The sequence below is a fragment of the Ochlerotatus camptorhynchus genome, unplaced genomic scaffold, assembly GCF_037179485.1.
Source record: "Ochlerotatus camptorhynchus isolate MF236.1 unplaced genomic scaffold, CSIRO-AGI_Acam_v1.1 ptg000019l, whole genome shotgun sequence".
NCBI lineage: Eukaryota > Metazoa > Arthropoda > Insecta > Diptera > Culicidae > Ochlerotatus > Ochlerotatus camptorhynchus.
In genome coordinates, this window is record NW_027040511.1 from 988854 (window position 1) to 1011140 (window position 22287).

The 22287-nt window shown below is 37.6% G+C and overlaps 3 protein-coding genes across 5 annotated transcripts; 2 read left to right on the forward strand and 1 right to left on the reverse strand.

Annotated features, from left to right (window-relative positions):
* Positions 1-896: 896 nt before the first annotated feature.
* On the forward strand, positions 897-2265 carry LOC135702820 (mpv17-like protein). The gene is made up of 5 exons (XM_065223863.1): positions 897-1036; positions 1381-1567; positions 1629-1762; positions 1818-1949; positions 2015-2265. The coding sequence occupies exons 2-5, from the start codon at positions 1444-1446 to the stop codon at positions 2207-2209; spliced, it is 585 nt and encodes a 194-aa protein (XP_065079935.1). The 5' UTR covers positions 897-1036; positions 1381-1443; the 3' UTR covers positions 2210-2265.
* A 2275-nt stretch (positions 2266-4540) lies between these two features.
* Positions 4541-11932, forward strand: LOC135702944 (mpv17-like protein). The gene is made up of 4 exons (XM_065224005.1): positions 4541-4871; positions 11289-11422; positions 11484-11615; positions 11680-11932. Exons 1-4 carry the CDS (start codon positions 4739-4741, stop codon positions 11851-11853), a joined length of 573 nt encoding a protein of 190 aa, XP_065080077.1. The 5' UTR covers positions 4541-4738; the 3' UTR covers positions 11854-11932.
* LOC135702924 (uncharacterized) lies at positions 11335-13059 on the reverse strand. 3 transcript variants are annotated; one of them, XM_065223993.1, is made up of 4 exons: positions 12884-13059; positions 12517-12810; positions 11942-12453; positions 11335-11408 (listed from the first exon to the last, which is right to left on the reverse strand). In XM_065223993.1, exons 1-3 carry the CDS (start codon positions 12962-12964, stop codon positions 11953-11955), a joined length of 876 nt encoding a protein of 291 aa, XP_065080065.1. In that variant the 5' UTR covers positions 12965-13059; the 3' UTR covers positions 11335-11408; positions 11942-11952. The 3 variants fall into 3 exon arrangements, with proteins under 3 accessions (XP_065080065.1, XP_065080056.1, XP_065080052.1); XM_065223984.1 differs by lacking the exon at positions 11335-11408 and adding an exon at positions 11801-11872; XM_065223980.1 differs by lacking the exon at positions 11335-11408 and having other exon boundaries at positions 11855-12453.
* Positions 13060-22287: the final 9228 nt, after the last annotated feature.

Below are 22287 nucleotides of genomic sequence, written 5' to 3' on the forward strand. Positions count from 1 at the left end.
ACTTCATTTAATGTTGCCGCGATTTTCGCGACTGAAAGTTTAAATCCGCGACAAATCCGCGAAATTCGCGAAATCCGCGCCTGTTGTAACAGTCCTGCATTTGATATGACCATCGTCACCCACGATCGTTTTTCGTAATCTTCTGGCTGCCAAGTGTTGCTTTGGTGATCTTAGAGCATTGGAATCAAAATTTTTAGAGTTTCTGATGATATTGGCGATTTATTGTTAGGAGTTTCCCTGTTCGTTAAGCCTTACAATAATTTGCCTTTCCGCTTCCGTACAATGCATTGCACAAACCATATTTCTCTACAGGTTTCTATCAAATTCACAGTAATAATAGTACATAGGTATACATGGTCATTTGTCACAAAAACCGGTTTTTGATCGAAATTCTTCCATTTTTTTTGCCCTACGATACACAAACATTCACATTCTAGTGGATATCAGATAAGATTTCTGCCGCACAACACAATGGTCCCACTTACCCCCATAGAATAACACTTGCAAGTGCTTGCAAGTTCCACTTTCCCCAGTGTACCTTATTGGATTGATATGCGATTATAGCCAGTAAATCACCAATCAAAAACTAGACACCATTTAGCTCCTATTAGTCGTAAAATCATCTCTATTTTGTTGTACATAATTAAAAATAATTGCTTTAAACGGTGGCTACAATTTAACATACCAGCAGAGTATCAGACTCAACAATAAACTAAGAAATTAGAATCGCTTTATTTAAAACATGTGTGGTTGGTTGGTGACATGACTTCCATGACTTCACCCCTTTTTGTGTCGGAGTTTCGAAGTACGCCGTCTATAAGTATGAGCTGGTCGAACTGGCCACACTGCACTCACGTCGTGTGACTGTGACGCATTATCATTGTCAGTTTCTTATGTCACACTCATAGTATATAATAGAAGGTTGAAATGTCTCGGCAATGGTGCTTTAAATTTTAAGTAAATTTCATACATTTCTAGCTGTACGATATTCCCGCGGAATAGTGCAGCGTATAACTAGTGCATTTCTTCATTTTAGGTGAGTATTGTAAGTCATTGCCGAATGATGTCTATTGTGGGTGAGGGATCAAAGCCATGCTTTGCTAAATGTAAGGTCAAGGCTCTTATCTTCCTAGTTGAAATTCTACTAGTGCATCAAGTGCATCTATTCAATAACACATTCTCTCACTCACGTATACACTGACGTCCCTGAAACACGTGCGTTCAATAATAAACAACCTTCTCCTTCTCCAACACGCAAAAGTAGATCAGTGAATGAAATTTGTTTTGATGATGGTGCATCTAAATGCATCATGGCAACTGCTCGTGATTAGTTGACGATGGATTATTTTCTAAGAATACGTACCTTTGTGTTTGTTTCAGATTTCAACAGCTGCATTTTTCTTCAGTTTAAAATTTTCTGCTGTGATAGTAAAATTGAAAGAAATGAGTCTATCAGTTATAAGAAATGTATTTAAAAATTATCCCATCGTTAAAGGTATGGCAACATACAGTTTTATCTGGCCAACAGGATGCATAATACAGCAGACCATTGATGGGAAGAATTTTCGTAAGGAATAAATGTATAAATATTATAGATCTTGTTTAATAATTTTTATCCTTTTCTTCAGAAACGTACGACTATAGGCAATGCATAAACTTTGCAGTTTTCGGGACGTTTTTTGTAGCACCTACACTGTACGGGTGGATCAGAATTTCAAGTCAAATGTGGCCAACAATGAGTTTAAAGGCAGGCCTAACAAAAGTAAGCAAATACAGCAAGCTTGAGGAAAAATTCTTTTTACATTTTTTACTTGTAGGCAATAGTGGAACAGTTTAGTTATGGCCCATTTGCCGGGACAAGCTTCTTTTTCGGGATGAGCCTTCTAGAAGAGAAAACTGTCGATGAGGCAGTCAATGAAGTCAGAAAAAAATTCCCAGACACTTATAAGGTAAGCAAATAGATTGGTTTTAAAATCCGAATTTGGCCTTAATAATAAGTTCATTAAATCTTTAGGTCGGCATTTGCGTTTGGCCAGTTCTACAAACGATAAATTTCGCGCTCATTCCGGAACACAATCGGGTACCTTTCGTTAGTATATGCAGTTTGTTGTGGACAACATTCCTAGCATATATGAAACAACGGTCAGCAACGTCACCGGTGGCAAACCAGTCCACTTCTATTAGTATTCAACAGGAAGCTATTGTCTAAAAAAGCAAACGATATAATTATGGAACCAAAGATATTTTAATTCACTTGTTAAGTTTTCGATAAATGTGTTAAAAATAAGCAGTTTAAAAAACTGAGCATGTGATACATGTCATGTTTTAAATTATGTAAAGAGTTTTAGCAAATGCGACCGAATCGTCTTTGATAACAGGACAATAAAAACCACCGATGCCGTGCATCAGAAACAATCGATTTGTATTTAAGTAACTGTGTATGATTACTACACCCTGCATGACCTGTCCTTCTAAAACATGAAAAATTACTGATTGCCTTCACGGCATTTCTTAAAAGTGCTTAAAGTATTTTTGCTACCGTAAAGTATGGTAATTTTACGCACCTAAGTCCTAATATCACGCAGTTTTGAGAAAAAAATGGCTCTTGAGTTGAGCTAAAAATTAAGATAGGTATTATACAATAGTGTATGAAAAAAAAAACAAGTTTGGAAAATATCCAGAATACACTACAAAATATTGGAAAAATCAAGAAGTTAGGCACGAGATGGGCCACCGTTCGTTAGGTAATGGGGATTGGCCACTGTAGCGGATTCAAAAATTGGGTTCAATTTCAGGGGTTAAGTTGATCACTGATTTAATGTCGTCTTTGAAAAGTATAACCATGACAACCGACATTATTTCAATCTCAATATACATGTATCTCCATGAAAACCGCTCGCCATCTCTCAATTATTCTAAAATTCGCATTCAACAAAATAAGCTTTGCATTCACTAATACTGCGTATAATCGCAGATCAGTCCCTTATGGATTTTCGTCTATTTCACGATAACAACGTTCTCCACTATCGATTGGCATCTACTGTCATATTACGTGATAAAATTTCGTACTTTGATAGTGAAAAATGTGAAAACATCATCAAGTCAGTTTATCCCATCAAGCAAAGTAATCGCATATCAGTCCCATTCTTAAATTCAATCGTCCAGAACCAGAGGTGAAGTTACAGTTCTGATTTTCGAGTTGCCATATTTTTCGATGTTATATAACAAAACATGCAAGCTTCAATGCAACTGATTTTAACTGGAAAAAATATTAAAAAACGATGATTTTTCAAATATTTGCACACTTCGTAACTTCGACTGCCATTTTCTCAATGCATAGGTACTTTTTCCATGTGGGATTGCTATGGGATTATGGGCATACATACATTTTATCAATTCGCTGGTTGTATCAATGAGCAATTGCTCTGAATGATTGCATTAGTTTTTGCATTCTATCGTGGCTATGAAGTCATTTTTATCGAACATTATCCCTAGGGGCGGATATGCATACCACCTGATCATTACATATAGGTACCTAGACATATTGGCGGAAATGATGGTAAGGAATCAAACTTAAAAATCGAACCGGCATGATTGCGGCCTTCGAAATTGTGGAGAGTGGCACACGGCTTGTAGCTTTTGTACATCGCATCTTCCATTGAAACGTTATTTTACACCGCGGGTCGTTTTCTTATGTTTTTTGTTTGGTAGAGCAAGTAAACGAGCATGTGCATCCTCTCTATGGAACATGGGATCTACGGTTTACTACCAAAGATATCCTCTACCCTACATTGTTTAGTGCACGTCGTAGTACCTCATTACTATGGAAAACTCATGAATTGACTCAATCATTGTAGATTGATAAATCGCTCTTGCGTATTGTTTTTTTCACCTAGTTTTTTTTTTCAATGTTTAAGAATTATGATTAAGTCAATTCATGGTAATCTCGGGAATTTTGCGAAAATCAACCTCTAGTACGTATGGGAATACGAAATTAATAAATTAAACAAACTCTTTTTTATTATTATAGTCACTTTAACACTCTTGGGTCATTCGTGAATTGTCCGAGGATGAGATTTGAACTCGTGACTTTGACGTGAGTATTTTAAACCTCTTTTAAAGCTTTGAAGCATCCTTTCTAATGTTTATAGAATATATTAGTTACCTTTTCAACTAAAGCCGCGTTTTGTCTGAAAATAGTGTCTTCGGAAAAACAAAAGAGTGAACAGTTAGTTACTATATGGTTAATGTATAGTATAATTTGTTGCTAGGGAGGCGCCTTCCACACCTGGAACCTATCGAACCCATCAACACATGGGCCGGGACCAACGACATAACCTCCCTTCCGAAAGGAAACGTGACCGGAGTTTTTTTTTTCGACTGGAACTGTTCGCGAATATTTTTTTTCTCGATGGACACAGAAATCTGCCTAATAAACACACCAAGCAACTAGTCATGTGTTTTCAAACAGCAAATTTACTAATAGTATACACTGAAATGAATGCAACTAACACTAGTCATCTCAATCCGCATGCGCACAATTTCGAATGCTAAGAATCATCATCTCAGTATTACAACCACCGAATAACGAGTGCAACGTTCAAAAATTCAGAGCAAATCCACCGTTCAAGTAACCAATCGCGCAAATAATATGTTTACGTAACAAAATCATCTCTCATAACATTCGAACGTTGTAAGTGATTGAGTTAGTACAATTGTCCATATCAGAACTAAACAAATGATCCCAATGATGTTTAATCGGGCGCGTGTGTTCCTAAATCGATACCCCGTCGCCCGTGGCATGGTAACATACAGTTTACTGTGGCCTACCGGATGCCTTATTCAGCAGTCGGTCACTGGAACCAAATGGAGTACGTATAAAGTAAATAGTTAGAGTCCATGTGCGTTTACCTATTAACGGAAGAAAACGGAAGAGTACCATGAAGGACAAATACCAGTGAAAATGTGTAGTCACTATCTGCACACGGCGAAAAAACCTACGCCATGGCAGTGAACGTGAACTTGGCGCGAAGCCAAAGTTTTCCGTTAGACATGCGTCATGCTGCGAACACGTTTCAAGTGCAATCTTGTGAAGAAGCTGTAATGTTTATAAAATGCTTCGCGTCTTCGAAACGTGACTGACCTGACTACCGTACTCGCAGCTCATATTGAGCAGTTAATTGTTTTTTGTTACATTCATTCAGTTTGATGTGATGGTACGTTAAACAGGACTATGTTAAATTTTTATTTATTTTTTCCTTGATTTGTTTTCCGTCGATCTTGTTTTCCGTGCTGAGCACCAATGCTACCGACGCCAGGGAGGCAACTCCCACACCTGGACCCTACCTATCGATCCATCAACTCATGAACCGGGGACCAACGGCTTTAAGTCCGTTCCGAAGGAAGGCAAGATCAGACATGTTATGCCTCAGAACTTACCAGCTGCGCCGACTGGAATTGAACCCAGGTCTGCTGGGGTGAGAAGTAATCATGCTTACCACTACACCACCGGCGCCGCTATGTTCAATTTTTATGATAAGTACCGCTTTATTTAAATGTGGTGAATCGAAAGTCGCACAGTTTTAGTTGGGACATGCTGGGACGTAACAACGATGAAGAAGAAGATAAGTTGGTCGCTACACGCTATTTCATACTACCCAAATTTGAGTAGGATCCTCTCATATCGATGAAAAATGAAGCTACTCAAATATGAATAAACTATGTTGGGAGTGACAAGTTGACAAATGGACAACATTGACCTAAATCCGATCGATTTTGTTCATTTGAACTTGCCAGTCCCAACTTAGTTTATTCAGTTTTTGAGTACCTTTAGGGTATTTTATGCAGAGTTATGGAGAGACAATTAAACAACTTCTTGTGAGAAATATGAGAATTTAAGGAGATGTGAAGATTCAATACAAAGAATTGAAAGATAATTCTTAGGGTCCAACAGTTTGCACAGCTCTGGGTAGAAAGCTGGGGTACAAAATTGTTGACAACCTGGAAGGAGCGGGATTCCTAGCTTTGGTCCTCATAAGTTCCTACCTCACCATAGTACAGTACAATAGAGGTAACCCTAAAACCAGAAGGTCCCGAAGAAACGTGCTCAACTTTTTGACTCAGCTCTGGTACTATCTTCGTTCCCAAGCTAATCGATGCACCTCTCGAAACATAGGAAAATCCACGAACCCCTCTTGTCTCACTACTTGACTAGCCTATTGGTCCCAAGCAAATCGATTAACGTATCCGATTCTAGTATAAATTCCAGTACTACACTATGTTTGATTTGATTCGCTATGAAAGTTTGACAGATAAAATGAGGGATTAGTGGATTTTCCTACGTTTCGAGGGGTGAATCGATTAGCTTGGGACCGAAGATAGTACCAGAGCTGAGCCGAAAAGTTGAGCTCGTTTCTTCGTTGCCTTCTGGTCTTAGAGTTACCTCTATGGTCCTAGTGCCAGCGTGCGACTCTAAACCGGGGTGTGCAGTGCACGATGATCCCCCGGGAAGACAGAGGGGTTGGTACAGAGCCACCTTGGAAAAAATATAAAGTTGCAAAGCGAAGAAAGAAAAACGGATCGGAACAATCGACACAGACCTACGCGACGAAATAAGGACTACGATTGGAAACTCGGAACATGGAATTGCAAATCGATCGGCTCCCCAAGCAAATCGATTAACGCACCTCATTCTAGTCGAAACTATAGTACTACACTATGTTTGTTTTGATTCGCTATGAAAGTTTGACAGATAAAATGAGGGGTTCGTGGATTTTCCTATGTTTCGGGGGGTGCATTGATTAGCTTGGGACCGAAGATAGTACCAGAGCTGAGCCAAAAAGTTGAGCACATTTCTTCGGGACCTTCTGGTCTTAGAGTTACCTCTATGGTAATACCAGAAACGAAGTGACAGACGACTAACTGGCGAAGAAATCAATTAAAATAATGTGGTTCGTTGTAATAGAATTTTCTTAGAAGCTTGTGCCATCAAACTTTCAAAGCGAATCAAAACAAGCATTGTGTAGAACTAAAATTTCGACTAAAGGGTGTTCACGATGGAAATAGTAGAATTTAATGAAAATTTGGGTGGATTTAGTTCATAGTGAATTATTTACATCCTGCAAGTTTTAAAGTCCTGTGATCAAAACTCGCGGAAATGGAGTCGAAAGAACAGCTCGTGCGTGATAAAATCTTGCGTATTCATCACGAGAACAAGGATCTCTCGCATCGTTCCATCGCTAAAACGTTGGGAAACGCGAATTCCACGGTGTCGCGAGTGATTAAGCGGTTCGAGGAACGGTTGACCACCGATCGGAAGCCCAGAAGTGAAGGAAAAAGTATTCCGTACAACACCAAAAATCACAACCGCGTAGTTGGGGTCTTCAACCGAAATCCGAACGCCTCCGTTAGGGATGTGGCTAAGAAGCTGCACCTAAGCCAAAGTTTTGTCCAGAAGGCCAAAACTAAGGCTGGGCTTTGAACGTTCAAGGTACAAAAGGCCCCTAATCGCGACGAGAAGCAGAACAAGTCCGCCAAAACCCGTGCCAGGAAGTTGTACCTCAACATGCTGACGAAAGTTGAATGCTGCATCATGGACGACGAAACATATGTGAAGGCCGACTTCAAACAGATCCCCGGCAACCTGTTTTTCACGGCCAAGGATAAGTTCAGCGTTCCGGAGCATGTCCGCACTCAGAAGATGTCCAAATTTGCGAAGAAATTCCTGGTTTGGCAAGCCATCTGTACGTGCGGGAAGCGGAGTGCACCTTTCGTGACCCAGGACAAGATGAACGGACAGGTGTACATAAAAGAGTGCCTTCAGAAGCGGCTGCTTCCTCTCCTGAAGGCCCACAACGTCCCAACAATCTTCTGGCCGGATTTGGCCTCATGCCACTACTCCAAGGACGTGCTGAAGTGGTATGCGGACAATAAGGTCAATTTCGTGCCGAAAATGTTCAACCCTCCCAACACTCCGGAGCTCCGCCCCATCGAGAAGTACTGGGCGATTATGAAGCAGCACCTTCTTAAACGACCTAAGGTAGTGAAGACAGTCGAGGAACTGAAGAAAGTATGGGTTTACATGCAAAAAACGGTTGATTCACAGGTTGTGCAGAATCTTATGGCCGGGGTTAAGGCCAAGGTGCGGGCATTTGCGTATGGACTGTAAATAAAATACGAGTAAAATGGTAAAATGAAATTTAATAGTTATTTCTCAATCCCTGAAAATTTGATGGCAATCGGATGAAAACTCGAATTTTGCGAATCAATTTTGTGTGTGGCAATTTCATCGTGGACACCCTTTAGATATGTTTTAAACTAGATCAATTAATTCGTTGTCGTGAGTGATGTGATAGATAATTAAGATTTAAATAAATTTGACGTATAACACAAAATAAAAAAGGATTGAGCTTGGGACTGCACTCGCGCTCCTCTACTTGGAAAGCGAGGGGACGACTCTTTCTACGATGCAGGAAATATTGTGTTTTGCTGTGGCTAACTGCGCGTACGCTGAGTAGATAGAAAGAAGATTTATCACGATTTTGAAGATTTCCTGCAAAAAGATGATGCGCGATGCAAGTAGATGCGAGAAATGAAAGAAGATTTTTCGAAGATTTATTCGCTAATATGAGATTTTTTGAACATCTAGAATTGAGATTTAGATGTGTCGCCCCCTCGTTGGAAAGCAGAAACAGTAACCACTACTCTACTGATTTCGTCTTGTTGTTATACTGAACAAGTGTGGAATAAATAATCTAATACTTCGTTTATAAAGCATTTACAAAGCATGCGATTGAAACATGAACGCATGGTGATATAAGAGCTATTATTACCGACGAACCGACGTGGCAGCTCATACAAGCAATATTCAAATTCTTGCCCAAGACACTATATTTAAATAACGTTAAACACTACCGCCATCTACTCATTCGATCGCTAAAACACGAACCTACGTAGAATTTAGATTGCCATAGTTTGCGTCTCCCCTCGTCTGACAGTTAGATCGCCCGTTTGAAAGTTCGAATCGCTCGTTTGACAAATCGAATTGTAGTTTGTAGACAAACGAAATGCTCCTGTGGCATGTCGGTTCGTCGGTGCTATTATGCAGATTGTATTCAACTTCCTTCAGCAGTATTGTAAAGCAATGCAATGCAATCTAATAATGGAGCTAGAAAACATTTATTATGCGTCTAATAAAACGTTTATAAAGCTTTTAATAAGTAAATTAATCAGATCAGAGCAAACAGCGGAATAAAGGTGCATCTTTCGACCTCAATGAGTTTTTTCAGCACATAATTCGACAACCCGTTTTATTGTTTATTGTTTATTGAAAAATTCAACTGACAATTATTGTCTAAATGAATAAAACTTAAACTAAATATTTACGGCCAACGGTACGGAAAAGGCAAAGTAACTGATGATGAAACACGACAGCTGATACATTGAAGTCGAACATATAAAAAAAAAAGTTGTTGAATTACCGGCTGATTGCTCGAATTGGCTCGTGTTGTGTATAATTCCGGCTCCGCGGTTCCAAAAACAGAAAGTCGCGTTAACGAAGAGACCTTTCAGGGGCATACATATTTAGCTGTGACAGCAGTGTTGGACAGTCAATGTCACCTGTAAGCAGCTTTCCAGCGAACATAGCTTGAGCGACCATCCGTCTCTCCTCTAATGGCTCGATTCCCAGGAGACGGCAACGCTTCTCGTACGGTGGCAAGTTCGTTGGGTCACGGCAGTTGAGGAAACGAAGAGCATATCTCACAAACTTGCGTTGAACGGATTAAATCCTAGTGATCCAGGTAGCATGGAAAGGGCACCAAACAACTGAACTTGACTCCAATAAGGATCGCACAAGCGAGCAGTAAAGTGACCTGAGGCATAGCGGGTCACGAAACTCGTCGGCAATTTTGAAAATAAAGCCCAATTGTCGATTAGCTCTGGAGATGATGTCATTGTAGTGGATTATGAAAGTGAGTCTGCAGTCCAAGGTAACGCCGAGATCCTTTTTGTGCTCTACACGAGCAAGACAGCGTCCGTAGAGAACATAGTCAAACATGATTGGTTTGATTTTTCGGTGATAGGAAATAATGTTACATTTTTCTATGCTTAGACTTATCAAATTTCTTGAGCACCAGTCAGCAAAAATACTTAATATATTCTGGAGATCCCAGCAGTCCGAGAGGCTTTTAATAATTTTGTAGATGTTCGTATCGTCTGCATAGAAAACGCGGCATCCTGATGGTATCAGCAAGGCGACGTCGTTTAAAAAGATCGAAAATAGTAGCTGTCTTAGGTTACTGCCTTGCGGGACTCCCGAGTTGTTTGAGAAAACATCCGATTCCGACGCGCCAATCTTGACATGTACATAGCGATTCACCAAGCAAGATCTGAAACAATCCACAGCAGTTGACGAGATGCCAAGTATCTCCAGCTTGGCTAGCAAGATATTATGGTCCACCGTGTCAAATGCAGCTTTTAGATCCATATACGCAGCATCGACTTGCCATCCTGAATCCATGCATCGCAGACAGTTAGAAGTGAACTGTACCAGGTTCGTGGACACGGAGCGCTTCGGGTAGAAACCGTGAAACATGGAACAAGGCAACTCGGATTCCTTCCGTTTGGAGTTGACAAACGACCAAAAACTTTTCGGATTCGTGCGAAGGTTCGCTTCCGTGCGTCTCACGTGTCGATTATAGAGAAAACGAATGTAATTTCGATAACTACGACTCGCAAAATTGAACAGTCGTTTGTAGTACGGTGAGCGAAAGTTACAATACTTTCGGAGGGCGGCAGAGCGTTGACGTTTTAGCACGCGTAGGCGTGGGTTAGACCATGCAGGCTTTAGCGGAGGTCGTCGAGCTGGGACAATGACCATCATTGTACACTGTAATACAACATTTATTCAATACTATGCATATTTGTGACTCTGAATTGTTTGTTGGGTTGACGTTCGAATCATTGTTTACAAAAGCTGATAAGGCTATTTTGACAATTCTAGATAGAGCTGAAATTAGGGCGAAATAGCTTTTGTAAACAATGACTTCTCTCGATGTTTTCTAGGAATTCAAGGCACGTCCATGCTAATCAACATAACCATCGGGTAGGGGAAGTCTTATTCTATCCCATGATGATGTTGATTTGCGTGGGCGAGCCATAACTTTCTAGAAATCACCGAGAGAAGTAATTGTTTACAAAAGTTGTTACGCCCTAATTCTAGTTCTATCTAGAATTTATCCTTGATCTATATATAGCAATGAAATTAATCAATGTAACCAACATTTCAGGAGACTTGGACTGGAAGAAATGCTTCAGATTTTTCGTGTACGGCGGTTTCATCGTTGCACCCAGTCTCTACTGCTGGATAAGGCTAGCGTCCATGATGTGGCCAGCGCAGACCCTTAGATCTGCAATAGCAAAGGTAATCACAGCATCATTAATACCGACAATCTATTCGATCAATGCGCTCTATTCTTCCACAGGCTCTCACAGAACAAATCAGCTACACGCCGTTGGCCATGACATGTTTCTACTTCGGAATGAGTCTACTGGAATCGAAAACAGTCGAAGAATCGTTCCAGGAAGTTAAAGCTAAAGTCCCACCAACGTACAAGGTATAAGAAAATTTCGAATTGTTTTAGGATAGAACAAAAAATAAACTTCTATTTCCATTTTTAGGTGGCTATATGTATCTGGCCAGTGCTACAAACTTTCAATTTTTCAGTCGTTCCCGAGAAAAATCGTGTTCCTTTTGTAAGTATGTGCAGTCTTTTGTGGACGATTTTTCTCGCATATATGAAGCAGTTAGAACTTGAAAAATTGCAGCAAGGTAATTCTTTGATCGCAAAATGAAGAATACGTTTTGTACATGCTTTCGGAACAAATAAAAGTATTAAAAGTTTTTAAAACTACGATCAGTAAATCAAGACTTATAACTTACATTTTACAGCTTCAAGATTCAGGAAACACCGAAGAGCTACCTTTGATGATCACTTTCCTTATTTTAACTTCATCCAACTTGGTCAATAATTCACTGATGGATTCAGTGGAACCATTCGGGAGGGTTCCTCGTTTCATAACACGCTGGCCAACGGCCATCCGGTATTGCAAGAATCGGTCAATGAAAAGGTACTTTCGAACCGTCATGGTATCCTTGCTGAATTCCGAAAAGCAAATAAATGTTTTCTCAAGGTCTCGATGAATTCCCCAGAGAGTCGAAGGTAATTCCACCTCGTACACCTCATCGAATAAGGTTTCAAATTCCGGATGCATCAGATGAGTCATTTCGATAACAATGTTATGTTCAACGGCCTGACCATCAACTACTTCACTTACATCCTGTATAGATAAGTGTATTGGGTCGGCGTCTGATTCCAATGTCGATTGGTTGATACTGCTTCCTTCCAGAACTAATTCATCAACATTTTGCACTTCAATATCTTGTCGCATAGTCTGAATCGATAATCGTTCATCTAATTAGGTACATTCAACCAAAACAACAAAAACTCTATTTACCTTTGCCCTGGACTGGCTTTCACTTTTCTTACGATATTTCCGTTTGGGCAAAGTGGATGTGGTGTTTTTATCTGTTATTTCGTCATGATCTACTTCCACGAACACTGGGATGGCATTTGGTTTCAATAAGGGTTTGTGACGCGCCATTCGTTCCACTGTTCCGTTGATAGTGTGCTCCCAGTATCGAAGGATGTCTTCCTCTCGAAAGTGTTGTTCACAAATCCGATCGAACTCCTTCAATGGACGATGATGCACCGGGAGGATATTTTGCCATTTCCGAAAAAGAGGAGGATTCTGGAATCAGAAATTATTAAATTATTAACTTCTCAAAAGTTATTGTTGTCTGAAATACGGCATGTTTACAAACCTTAATGGGGACATTAAACATCGCTCGTTTCGGGTTGTATTTATTTTTATAATCGCACTTTGGGACATAACAGTTCCGCATCTCTGACAGAACTGATTTTCAATGTAATTTTAATTTAATGCAATAGATGTATCGACTATTTTCCGACTATTTTTTTTTAGAACAAAATTCAATCATTCACACTTTAATGACAAACAAACCGTAAATCTTGATAGAGCTGGAATTAGGGCGTAACAGCTTTTGTAAACAATGACTAAGTCTAAGACTAAGAAATTTTCTCGAAATTCAAGGTACGCCCACGCAAACCAATACATCCAACGGGAAGGGGAAGACTTCCACTACCCGATAGTGACGATGATTTGAGTAAGCGAGTCTAGGCTATTTGGAAACAAGTTCATTTTATCATCGAGAGAAGTCATTGTTTTCAAAAGCTGTTACGCCCAAATTCTAGCTCTATCTAGAAATATTTATAAACAAAACACAAAAAAGAAAGGAATTGTAATTTATCAAGCCGTTTTATGCATTTTTATATATATTTGCCACAAGGTTTATAAAGATAAGATGAATCTGGGTATAGAGCTTTTTGACGTTTAATCGGCGCACAATTCTATACTAAAGCCCTACAGTAGAGTCGGTGTATAATGAGTCACGCCAAGAGAAAAACAGTTGAACTCGCATCACGGTTTTCGAAAGATTCCCATTCTTTTCACTTGGCAACAGAGGACTTCTACAACAACTTCAAATGACTTCTAGCGAAAGAAAAAAAATGCGGCTGTAGTAAATCATTATATCAGTGATTTTGTCAAATTATCTTAACAAAAAATAGTAGTAATTCTCATTACTGATCATTACCGAACGTATCCCATGAAAATTTAATGCTCACTGCGTGTTTATGCTCATTTCTTCGATTATATTTTATATTTTATTGCAATACCTTTCGTGAACCTTTCATAGCATCGTAATGTTTGTTTACTTTGCCCGATAGGTAGCTGGTTTGACGGTTCAATAGGTAGACTTGGCTTCACTCTTGGCGTGACTCATTATACACCGACTCTACCCTACAGTAAAAGTATGGACATCTGTCAAAAGTTGTTCCAATCAAAATGCACCGCTTTGCTCGATTGGAACAGCTTTTTTCAGTTTTGTGGTGACAGTCGTCCATACTTTTACTGTAGGGCTTTATTCTGTACCATTTAAAGCTAACGAGTGCGAGCAAGAGGGAAACATATTAGCGGGAAAACAAACCGTCCATTCATCCCTGAGTACTGCGAACTAACTCAAAATGCTTGTCATCTGGGAGCCGAGTCAAACTGTCAAACGGGAGCCAAACATTCGAAAGAGCTCAGATGTCACGTAGGTAGTTACTGTTTGAACCGCAAGTAAAGGTGTTAGCACCTACTGAAAACAAATTAAGAATCATAATTATGAAACTGTCAAAACATCAACCTTAGTAGGCGGACAATGTAAATCATAGAGCGTGATGCTCGAAAAAGTGTTTTTATTTGATATTAATAATGCCAAAACTGGGTTGCTGAAACAAGAATGTAATCAAACTTTATAAGAGTCATGTGAGCTTTGTGGGCAGGTGCACTCCCATCACCATGTGTACGTTATTTCTGGAGAAGAGGAGGAGGAGCCAAGGGTTCATTTGACAGCATGTATATACAATTTCGTGAACTGTTTCAGCAAAACAATTTGAAACTTCGGAAGATTTTCAAGATGTTTTCTAGCTCACTTGAAAAATAAAATCGGCTGAGTTCGCAGTACTCCGCCCGCATAAACGCGAACCATAACTTGACCTTACCGATAATAATTATAAATTGTTTACAATCCCTCCTAAACTTTAACTGAAATGATTATGGAACTTTACATGAACGTTTGTGTGATAAAGTTTTAACCTTATGTACACAGCAAAAAAAGTTGTTGAATATTACATCGAAACTGCTGCAACCAGGTCAATCCATCGGTTGTGTAATATCACATTGAACGATGTACATCGATTTTGCGAACAAAATTACAGCCATTGATGTAATATTGTATCTGCTTTTTGCTTTTACATCATTATTTCATACATCAGCTTGAATTACGTTGATCGATATTACATTTTTTTTTGCTGTGTATTATTGTTTTTTGAAAGCGGACCTCACAAATAATGGGTTGTTAAGAACCATTACCATTCAAAATTCTTGTTTTCTCCATACATTTTCGAAAAGAGAACTATATTAGAACGTTTTTACTTATGGTTTGAGAACATTAATGGTTATGGTAATGATAGTCAGTAAGGTCCATTAATGGTTTTGTATTATCGCTCAACTTTACGTGGAATATATCGTGAATTGGTAATCAGTAATTTACAGGCAACCAATTCGCGATATATTCCACATAAAGTTGATCGATGTTACAAAACTATTCATGGACCTTACTGACTACCATAACCATAACCATTAATGTTCTCAAACCATAAGTTAAAAGGTTCTAATATAGTCCTCCTCCCGAAAATATATGGAGAAAACAAGAATTTTGAATGGTAATGGTTCTTAACAACTCATTATTTGTAAGGTCCGCTTCCAAAAAACCATAATACATAAGGTTAAAACTTTATCACACAAACGTTCTTGTAAAGTTCCATAACAATTTCAGTTGAAGTTAAGCAGGGATTATAAACAATTTTTAACCATTTTTGGTAAGGCCAATTTATGGTTCGCGTTTATGCGGGAGATTCATCCATGTGTGCTACACGCTAAGATGCACATACCTTAAAGTCGGTAAAGAATACCTAAATATCGGTAGAAATTACCGATAGTCGAAAACACTGCACATACCCAAATTATCGGTAATCATGGATTACCAATAATTCAGTTCCAACATTTCAAAGGGGCGTAATTGCTTTTGTAAACAATGGCTTTAGCCACAAACGAAGTGACAGACGACTAACTGGCGAAGAAATTCATTTAAATAATGTGGTTCACTGTAACAGAATTTTCTTGGAAGCTTGTGCCATCATCCACCATTTTTTTGTTTTGATTTGAACAAAGTTGATTTTGTGTACAATGATTTCTTGACAGTGTGCAAAGAGTGCGTATCATTTTGTCATTTTTTAATGCATTTCAGTTTTGAGTAGAGTGAAAGAGATAGAACCAAAACATTCTATTACATTTGGTGAAAATGCTAGTTCAATCTAGTAGTAGTGTCAACAATCAATACGAAACTAACGATTTTAAATTGGCTCACCACTTTAGTAGCCTATTGGTCCCAAGCAAACGATTAACGTACCCTATTCTAGTTGAAATTCTATTACTACACTATGTTTGTTTTGATTCGCTATGAAAGTTTGACAGATAACATCAGGGGTGTGTGGATTCATGCAGAACATGCAGGGGTGAGTGAAATAGCTTGGGACTGCTTGGGACCGTTGTTCTGGTACTGAGTGAGCCAAAAATAATAATGATTTTCTTCGGGACCTACACACCCATTTTTTATTGCCGTAAACCAGCAAAATTTTGCTGGATTTTGCCGAGCTGGAAATCCAGCAATCCTTCCAGCAAAATATTATTACTGAACGACCAGCAAAACATCTTGCAGCTCATTTGACAGCTCATTGCTGCAAAACCAGCAATATTTCACTGGTTTGTTCAGCAAAACGCATAATAAATATTTTACTGAATCACCAGCAATTTAATTTGTTTTTCTATATAGATTGTGTCAAATTAAGAGTTAAATATAAATATATTCTAAGTATATGTAAAGTTCGTTTATTAGGTGAATCCAATTTTTATCTTAATTGCTTGATAATCCATGTGTTTTTTTTCACATTGCCATAACACATCTCAACGATTCAGAAGCACTTCTCGCAAGGATTTTAGCTGAAATCAAAATAATAAACCTAGTTAAATTCACGTAGTGATAATGTTAATGCACTTACTTACTGGTTCGTAGTGAATTTCACAAGCATGAGCAATATAATGCTTAAAAAAGCACTTCTTGATCCTAAAAAAAAAATGCCGTGGGAATGTGAAACATAAAAATGATCCTATATTTGACAGATCATGCATATTACTGAGCTTCCAGTAAAAATGTTTAGATTGCTGGTTAGTCAGTAAAAACTACTTTTGCTGGAAGCAGATCAGCAATTTATTTTGCTGGAACTTGATTCAGATTTTTGGTGTGTACTAGTCTTAGAGTTACCTCTATGGTAGTGTTGCCATGTGGTACAATCCAGTAGTAGTGGTGTTGCCATGTGGTACACTGAAAAATTGCAATAGCAGGTTAGTCACCAAAGTTTTCGAGCCGCTCCGTCTGTCACTTCGTTTGTGGCTTTAGCCGTCAATTTCTCGCGAATGAAATCTAGGTAAACTGGGTTGAAAGTGACAAGTTGTCAAATGAACAACATCGACATGAATCTGATTAATAAGTCAAATAATTGCAACACAGAAACCACCATCACTATAGACCTTTTTGACGTTTAATCGTCTTTCTCTATTTAGCACACATGGATGAATGAACGGTTTGTTTTCCCACTAATCTGTTTCCTTCTTGCTCGCACTCGTTTGATTTAAATGGTGAAGTAGTGTGCTCCGATTGAACATCAAAAAGCTCTATAGCGCTATAACATCAGTGCTAACATTTGAAAACGGCACAAAAGCCATTTGTAAACAAATGGTTTTTGGGCCCTTTACTCACTACTTGAAGTACACCCACGCGACACAACAGCAACATCGGGTAGGGGAAATTTTCCCCTTCCTGACGATGCTGTTGGTTTGCGTGGGCGTTCTTCGGGTAGCGAGTAAAGGGCCCACAAACCATTTGTTTACAAATGGCTTTTGCGCCGTTTTCAAATGTTAGCACTGACATGTTATAAATCTGTACATACACTGAAACAAAATCTTTTTGCAAAAATACTATATTGCTGGTTTAAATTAAATCCCCTCACCAATAGAATTTTGCAGAAAACATTTTCATTTAATTTTACTATTATTTCTATCAATATTACTATGCATTTTGAGCAGGCATAGTAGTTTTTCCAGAATTATAGTAAAAATGATAACATTCATAGTAAACTATATTGAATTCATAGTAGATTTAACGGTAATAAGCGTGGTTATATTGAAAATAAATGTTTTCTGCAAAATAGTATTCGTAACTATGGTCCTTGTTTCAGTGTACTATAAAATTCTCGCGTCACTTCTCAAATAGACCAATAAAAAAAAGACAATTTTTGACCTACACGGTGTTTCACGAAAACCCATTAATGTGTTTAAAAAATACCCATTTCCGCTAAAAGTACACCTCCTCATTTAATGGGTAAGCTATGGTTTACCCACACGCAGAAAAAATATAGTTCATCCAAATAAAGCAAGATACATTTCAAACAAAATTTTGAATAGAATATAGATCAATAAAATCCATAGAGTAATCCAATAAAAATATATAATTGAAATAATGCCACCAGCTTTATTGAATTAAACATCGATTTTTATTGATTTAAAAAAAAAATGTTTACTTGAATCAAGGTAGTCGGAATCAAATTCAATCATATCATTCATATATGAAAACGTTAACGAACAAAATTTGTAACAATTTTATGGTACTCGATCCGAAATACCTTATATTTGCGTGTTTACTGCGATTTTTTCACGTCATCACTGAAATTGTAATTACATTAATTATTTTGATAATAATTTGAAAGAATCTACCTAGGAATCTACACAATTTAATAAAATTATGGCTTACACACTTAATCTAGCTCGGTAAAATCTCCAACAGCAGATTAACTCGGCATTTACTTTTGCTGATATCTCTGCAAAATACCTGTTTGTTAGCTGATATCTCAGCAAAATATTTTTTGTTAGCTGAGTCTCGGCAATTGTTTTACTGAATCTCAGCAAAATAAATTGCAGAATTACTCGGCTGTTGGAATCTCGGCGAAAAATTTTAAGTGTGTACATTTTAAGAGCAATATTAAAGGAGGCAAAGGTTTTCTGAGAAGTTTATTGAAAATTTAGTGCAATAAGTCCTTTACACACTAAGATTTTTTTACAGTACACACCAAATTTCTTAAATCTTGTTCGGTACTTTTTTTGCTGGATTTGTTCGGTGAAATATCATTTTTAACGAATGCTTTGTAAAGAGTATTATTTTACCAATTTACCGCAATCATAACTGCTGAAATTCCGTAATTTGCAGAAATTTGCCGAAAACTGTAAATCAAATTTGCTGATTGAAACTGTAAATGGCTGCGATTCCGCAATTCTGTAAAAATTGTAACGAATGCACTGTAAAAATCATATTTTACAAAAACAAACAGCAATAAAGTACAGCATTTCCGTAAAACTTACTGAACAGATTTGTAAACTTTGTACCGTCAAACACAACCTTTGCTGCCATTTCGATGTTGAGTGTTATTCGGTTTTATGTTGTGAAACGTAAGTACTTTACTTTTTTTTTGCTAGATTGTGTTCAATTTACAACGAAAATTTAATCAGTTTTCATTTTTGGGTCAATTAATTTCAGACGCCATGGACGTTAGGCAACTCAATATCCTCCTCAGAAGTGCTGAGTCCGGCTCAAAAGTCCACCGTTTGCTGAGTCCGGCTTCATTAGTGATTTTTTTTATGAAGTTTTGTACGAACTCAATATGGAAATGCCTATTAAAAAATATATGGTTAAATAGTCGAATGAATTTTTGGGTTGGTGAAAGAAAGAAACAAATAATTAATCAATAAAAAATCTAATTTTTATGATTTATTCTGAAAAAAAGTACAGTAGATTCGGTAAAACATATACTGAACGCTATGGTAAACTTTACTGATCGTTCAGTAAAATTTACAGTCCGCAGGTCAGTAAATTTTGACAGCGCACAAGCGAAGACATTTTACCGAACGGATTGTAAATTGAAAAATTACCGAATGGATTACCGAACGTTCAGCTGTTCCATATTCGGTAAAAATTTACAGTATACTGTAAAAAAATCTTAATCGTGTCCGTTTGGATTTAGTTACAAGTGCATAATGATCCGGAAGCCAGACGATCTACGGAAGGAAATTGCTGGTGAAGCACGGAATGAAATATGAAGCGTTACAGAAAAAGTCCAAGGGATTCCAAAAGAAGCAATTAACGACGGTGGAAAAGCAGGAGATAGTGAGAGCTTTCCAATTATTAAAAAAATATCAAAATTAAACTAAATACATGCCAGATTTGAATGCGGGGCTTATTGTGAGTGAAAGTAACCTCGGAATGGGCGTGACTCTCCAGACATTCTGGAATGGGTTGCTGGATCTGCAATAGAGCTATCACACACAAAAAACAAAAATTGTTTTAATAAGAATAATGCCATTTCAAATTAAAAGTTTCCTAAATTTCGTAATTTTAACAACGAAAATATTCAAAATAAAAGTTATTTTTTTGGTTTGAAAGTTTTTCTTTCAGTTTCGACTTGTAATTTTAAAAGTGCATTTTTTTTAAATGAAAGTTGTTCAACTGTCAAAAATACATTTTCTAGGCAAAGTTTTTGGCAGCACTGGAACTTGTTTTGCCGCTTAATTTGGCTTGACGTCAGATGTGTCACGAAGAGCGAGGAAAAGTTGGGAAGGACAATAATTTTCCTCCGTGGAAAATAATTATCCCATCAGGTAAGCGATCAAATTTAAGAACAATAGTAGAGTTTAATTAGAGATTTTTATAAATTTCAGGTAAACCGAAACAATAGTCATCTGCAAGCGGACGAGATGGCTAGGAATGAACAGAAACCCTCACCGAAAACGGTCTAATTTGACACCTTCCTTCCGCTATCTGTTGCCGTAAAATCTCCACCGGCAAACAATCACGCTGCTGACAATGCTGGAGGTTGTCTTCTGTCCTTAACCCTGCATCTGTGACATCACCATGTACCTGTTCCTGTAGCAGGTTTACTCAAAGCGAGAATAACTCCAAGACGCAATAACGTAAACATCAACAAAGATAACAATAACAATGTAAAAAAAATTGGATCTTATCCAATTGAAAAATAATAATAAAGAAGATTGAAAATTTATCCACTAAAATTAAAAACAATTTTTTTTGCCAAATAAATATTTTTTGAAAATATTTTAGTTTAAATTCAAAATGCCCATTTAATTTTAACTATGCCACATTTTCAAGTCAAAAATAATCCACCATTAATTTAAACACTAATACATTTTTCATTTGACAGTTCTACAATTCATTTTGAAAATATGAACTTTTAAAAGTATCGAGCGGACAACTTTTGAATTGACGGTTGGTTGACTTTTATTTTGAAAGCTAACCGCTTTCTACCAAAAAGAACCAATGCAAACTTTTAAATCTACGAATGGATTTTTTTAATTTTATAAACGACTTTTCTTTGTGTGTACTGAATTCTCGCGTCACTTTTCAACAAATAGACCAATGTAACATATCCACCATTGACTTCTTGCCGTAAGATTTCACCAATACAACGTTACTAGTGTAGCCGTGTAAAATCGATTTGTTTATTATTTTCAACCACGAAATCAGCTGTCAAAGTGTTCGACTGACTTGACAGCGGTTTGTTTTTTTTTATTTTCAACCAGTAAAACGCTTGTATTAGTGAAACTGCTCACTAATACCAACACTAATACTAAAGGCCTAAACGCAATGTGGACGGAAGTGGAACGGAAACGGAAAGTTTGACAGTTGTCACAAATGACATCAAGATGCCTAACCGAAGTCGATTTGGTTTCAACAAGTTTTCAATCCGACAAGTTGGCTTACTCAGATCGGGCTTTTCCGCTGCCGTTGCCGTTCCGCTTCCGCTGTCATTGCGCTTGGGCCTTAACGGTGGTAGAGAACTCTATTTTGAGAAAATCGAAGTTGAAGTTCGACAGATTATTATTTTAACTGTTTAGAAACAATACATTTTGCAATACCATTTTTAATGTAGTCAGTGAATAATAACGTTGAAAATTCATTAGAAACGGTAAAATCACAATTTTACTTTGAATTTCATGCTACAATATAGAAAAAAAAACTAAAGAGGCTGAATTTATAAAGAGACGACATGTCAAAATTGGAACAATCGATTGTCTGTCAAAGTCATAGGAAAAGTTATTCGCCTCTTTATAAATTCAGGCTCTTTAGAAAAAACCACATAGGACGTTTTGACAAATCAAGTCGTACATCGGACATGTTACATTGGAAGATTTATCTCAATGACATAATCAATGAGTGTTATATTGAACGTTTTGTTCTACATGATACTAGAATCCCTTTCACAGATTTCAGAGTAGAGTACCTAACTTTAGGTTAGCCCCGCCTTTAGAAAATGAGCACCAATCATGACCGAAGTAACAATCATGTACCCATCATTTCAAACAGTACATTGGACAATTTTTGACCTATGATTATCTTAAATAAATGAAAGTAAATTT